At 38.4% G+C, this 5,566-nt stretch overlaps 1 protein-coding gene across 1 annotated transcript in view; it reads right to left on the bottom strand.

Moving 5' to 3' along the window:
* Positions 1-5,566, bottom strand: part of LOC135210948 (transmembrane protease serine 9-like) — a 95,958-nt gene that overhangs the window by 61,524 nt on the left and 28,868 nt on the right. The window contains exon 5 of the mRNA XM_064243927.1: positions 5,450-5,553. Within this exon, the coding sequence (XP_064099997.1) occupies positions 5,450-5,553 (104 nt within the window). The remainder of the gene's footprint in view (positions 1-5,449; positions 5,554-5,566) is intronic.

Raw genomic sequence — 5,566 nt, 5'->3', positions numbered from 1 at the left:
AATAGTGGAAAGACATTCTTCAAAGTCTGATCGAATTAGCTTTTTCAAAAGACTTATCAGGTACAAGAATCCCTCAAGATATTTACACTGATCTGAAGTTTGAACCCGTTCCTCTGTGAAAATATGTAATAATTTCGAAGTTTCTTCTTATGCCATTATCAATTGTTGGAATTTGCATTGAGCATCTTCTGTGTTTGCGTTTTTCATAACACCGATTACATCACCAACCATTGCAGCAACGTCTGCTTCATCCCCATGAGTACTCAAAAAAGCTTTCCATTTAAGAATTTCTATCACTTCTGCAGTCATGAACATTCCCTTTACAGACCTCACATAGTTACTGCCTTTCAAAACACTCTCTGTTACCTTCACACCAAACTCATGGTTTTCAATAAGGACATTTTCTAACCCACTGCCAATTAGATATTTCCCAATGCATGCAAGTAGTATTTTAGTCATATGGAAGGATCGCAGCAACAGTACAAGGTCAGAGAATTCATTTATTTTCAGCTGAATTTCTGCTGCTATCGTAAGTCTTGTTGGTCAACATGTAAAAGGAGGCCTTGAAAGTTCTTCATACCCAAATAAACACTATCATATGCTGTGACTGGGTAAGGCAATATTGGAAGAAAACCTACTTGCTTCATCAGAACATTTACCTTAGATATAATAGCATGAATGCCCGACCAAGTAAAAGTAGTTTCTATTTTTAAAAATTTTTTGCTATAAAATTATCACATTTTAAAAGACACATTGTAAGAAATCTAAAATTCAATAGAAAAGGGTGTACCTGGATTAAAATAACAAAATGATGCGTGGAAATTCTGCGCTAGAACCTATGCATAATCTTTAGGAACAAAATAAAGCCTAGAAAGCATATGGCAGGTTTGCCAGATGTCTACCCAAGATTTTTTCCTTTTTTTAAGTGTGCCCTAACTTGATTTGAAGAGAAACTCAGTCCCTCCAAAAATTCCTACGGGTCCTATTGCCAGGGCCTGGACTGAAACCTGTGTTGTCACAGTTTCATAAGTTCTATCGTCAGTCGATGTTTCCTCCCAAGTAAGTCTAGGTAATATTTTCATTTCAACAGTCTTTCGGGCTTATTCTTAGCCAGTGATTTAATTAGTATCCCACTAGGTACCCAGGTTTCTTTACGGGTTATGGCGCTGTCAGTGACCCATATGGTCACAAATACTCACCACTTAAATGTCTTTTTTTTTTTAAGTTAATCGGATTTTTATAGCACCAGTGAATCATTCTATTACAGCAAGCATCTAATTGTACTATATCACTAACTGATAAACTCATATCCCTCATATTAGGCAAATTCAACCTGACGAGCAAAGATTCCCATGCCTTTACTAGAGAGCGCTTAGTGCATGCTGCTATGTCACATTTTTGGCTGTCGTGGAAAATTCATATAGTTTTTTTCTAATGTGGTTGTTTTTGTTATCCTAGAGTATTAGGAGCATGAAAAATGTGTTTGGCATTTTTTTCTGAGGTCATCTTGACATTTTTTTAGCCTATTAAAGAAGATCGCATGGTATCGCCAAACTGGACATTTATTTGCCGCAAAATGTGAAGTGTGATGTATCCTATATTTGTGCATATCAATGCAACGAGTAACCAGTATCTTTTATTATTTTATCATAAGTCAAATTCTGTGAGATGCAATGATTGTAAAATACGCTTATATAATACTTTTACTTGCCATCAGATTTAGACATTTTTTGGGTTTTTTTTATCAAATGATAGTATGACAGTTAACCTCTTTAGCAAAAAATGTGACACTTTGATTGTTTAAACAAAAGAACAGTAATATGTTATGCTCCTGAGACGGGTTCATGTCAAGGCTGATACTCATTAAGTGTCAGATTCATCACTAGCTTCATCCACATCAGCTAAGTTTTTAAATCCAGATTAGCTTCGCCCACATCAGCCAAGCTTTTACATCCAGATTAGCTTCACCCACATCGGCCAAGTTTTTAAATTCATCTGGATCACACTTGCATAACTTTGTGCAGGGCATTTAGTTTTTGCACCAGGAACATTGTCCACTACATTGACTCTTTGTGCATTTACACCGATCCAACTGTAAGATGGAATCTGGAGACAAAGTTATTCTGCTTAACTTGGGAACAAAATGTTCCGAAGTGTCACTGATGGACCATCCAAATTCAGTTGGTGCTGAATGGTTGGTTGTGGAATTAAGGCCTGCCTCCAGATTAAGCACTGGTAATGTACCCATCGATTGTGCTCATGCAATGATCCTTGTGTTGGGGGTAGCCTCTTGAATCCTTGTTTGGTGTTGAGTCCACGAAAATGAAACCATCTGAGTACTGCAGCTTGACCAATACCTGCATTCTTTGGACAGAGTAACTTGCAGATGAAGGCTTCACAGTGACCCTGCACTTCACAGGATGGTTCACTCTCCTGTTCCAGACGAGCAAGTGCACCAACAATGTCATCACCACAGCCCATAAAGCTTTGCTCTTGCCTTCCACCATAAAGTTTTGCTCTTGCCGAATATCCTTCCAGTTGTGTCACACCCGCTTATGGCATGAAATCCCATTAAGGCTTGAGCACTTTCCTTACCAGGTGCATTTTGGATAGGCAACAAAGGCAGTACACATCGATTGGTTCCAGTGCCCATTATCATAGCTGCATCCTCCCCTAAGAGTCCTGGGAGTAGATGCAAACAGTAAGTACAAGTTTGCATGCTTCACTGGCGTAGTATATCAACAATGCATCCGCCTCATCAAGCTTGGCAGCATGACAACTGGTAGATGTGTTGGGCTGGACACCTTGACAAGTGATATTGGTGCATGTGCTGTGCAGTTGACAACAATCTATTGGGACAGGAATACTGTCAGATGCTCCTTCATCTTGGTACTGCTGAGGAGCTTGTTGAGATCTGTAATACGCATGTTTCTGTCAACTTTGTATTCTGGCCCCCTGGAAAGGTTGGCTCCACTCCAACGCTGTCTTGCTAACTCTTTCAATGATGACTGGCAGTATTGGTCAAACACCAAGTAGTACTTCGAGTAAGGGCGGCTTTTGGAGTTGATGGCAATGACGAAATGCTCTGCCATGATATTTTATCCTTGAAAACTACTATCTCATTAACTACTGCCATAGCATCGATGATGACAGAAGCTCTATCAAGTGGTAAGTCATCCGGTAAACGTGCATCTGCTTAGCCATTTTCAGCTGATCCGTGGTTCTTCAGATGGTAATTTGTCATTGCATGGATGCAACAAGCCATCTAGTGTCATCACCATGTGATTGATTAGGAAAACTTGTATGTGCTGACAGCTTCCTTCAAGTCAACATCTCTGGATCAGGTCAGGATCAGAAGCCTTGACATGAACAAGTTTGAAGCTTTCAAAATAGGTTGATCTCCTCCAATCTTTGTGCGAGTGGATTTGTTGTTGTCGTTCCAGCCTAGATTTTCACTTTCGTCATCTTTGCCCTGAAGTTCTAATCACCACAAATTCGTTCGTCCAAAAACTTCTGATATGCAGATGAACCACATTCCACCGTGCCAAGAATATTTTCCTGCACATCTTCCTTGATGATGATTTTTTGGTGATGTGTGCAAATTTATATTTTGTGCCATTACTTGTTTCTCCTACCTTAAAAGGATTTGATTTGCAAAGAACTTCCTTCAGGCAGTGTACTTGTTTCCCCTGCTGCTGAAGTTTTGTCTGTTACAGATCATGGTGCCGAATTGGAACATCAGATGTCAAACCAAGCATTTCTTCAGTCTCCTTGGACAAACATGAAAGCTCAGTTGTACTCAGGCAATACTTGAGCATGGTTTATGGACTGGTGGTGATCCTGTCAATTCCTTCATCTGATTTGTGTGTTTTGTAAACATGCTCTTGGGCCTGGTCAACTCCAATGTTTGTGAAATTCACTCCACTCTTTTGACCACAAAGCTGCCATTCACAAAATCTTCCCAGATGTCAGGGCGAGTATCCTTTAGGCTGTACATACGGGCAATATATTCAGGAATGTGCATCACATAGTCTATTATATATATATGCAAAAAAACAAACACACATACCCCACAACACATCAAGGCCACTTCCTTTGACTGTTTTCCCAAGACAACTCAAGGCACATAATTCAATATGGAATTGACCTGGAGAAAGGATCCACTTGCCAGTATAGGTGTCTGGCTGTAGGTAAGCCAGCTTAGAGGCATGTTTGTAAAGTTCCATATCAAACCATACATATACAGGTTGTGGACAATTGTTTCCTACGACCATCTAGTTGAGTTTGTTAAGTGCAACCAACGCTGTAACTAAGGTGCTCCAGCAAATGAACAAATTCTCGTAAAATTAGCTACCATCTTGGATTTAGAGGTCTGTATATGTCCTGTCTTTCAAAATATTGAATACCATGACTTTATTTCATGATACGAACATCTTAGTCATCATTTGTGTTAATAATTAAACAAAATATCTTGTATAAAGGGCTTAGAATTTGCACAGATGGGCAAAATATCCATATTTTATGCCGAAAATTCAAGATGGCTGCCATTATTCCAAGATGCCATCCCAAAAAATGCCAAACATGATTTTTGTAGATAATGGGTCATAATCATTAAAAAAAAAAACCACATTGGCAAAAATCTATATGAAATTTCCACGAAATTACATAACACCATGCACTAGCTGTCTTCAGTCAAACCTTCTTCAGTAACTCCACTCATACCTATACTTTATCTTCAGCTTTTCCCATCTTTATACAGGTCGCTGTTTGTTATTAGTCTTCTCTGTCTTCTACGATCATGCACCATTACAAAAAGAAAATTAATTACTTATTTTACCACTCTCAGCAGGAACATCTACATTACCTGCCATTACAATTCATTTCCTAATAGAATAATGTGCAGTAATTTTCTCAACAGAGCAACTGACTCTAATTTGTTAAAGAACATATATTAACCTTCGTAGGATGTGGTTTTGTCCTCTTCGCTCAAAAATGTTTTGAGATCTCACAAGCACTGCTGTCTTCTATAAAAATTATACATCCGTCACTACTACCAGTATTGCATTTGCATTTTTCGTCAAGATTACTTATTCCTTCAACAGGAATGTATTTGTTGCCTTCACTAACAAGTAATTGATTCTCTTCATCAAGTAATGGTTATCATCTACATCATCATAGCATTTATCTTTACTAAGATGGAGTCATCGATTGTCTCAAGAGTATTCATCTCTCCGCTTGTTAAGTACTTATTGCACTACCAAATTAGGTATAGAGCTGTCGTGCAAAATAACCACATATTTAATCTCTCCACTGATGAGCTATGCTTTTTACCTCAATAACAAAAGTTACGATGATGGTCAATGGCAATAGAGTAGTTGTTGCATCAGTATACGTTAAAGTTATAAATTATATTAAAAATGTCCTTTTCTTAAAAATATCTTTCTCTTACCGTCGCCTTACTTTTCCACCTTCAACGTCCACAGACGACTTTTTGCAGCCTTTCAACCAAAATGCATTGCATGATATTGATACTCGAGATGACGTTGAGGTTACCTGAAAATAAGAA

This window comes from Macrobrachium nipponense, chromosome 4 (assembly GCF_015104395.2).
Source record: "Macrobrachium nipponense isolate FS-2020 chromosome 4, ASM1510439v2, whole genome shotgun sequence".
Lineage (NCBI taxonomy): Eukaryota > Metazoa > Arthropoda > Malacostraca > Decapoda > Palaemonidae > Macrobrachium > Macrobrachium nipponense.
The sequence above is the reverse complement of the archived record's forward strand: the minus strand, read 5'-3'. Positions and strand labels throughout refer to the sequence as shown.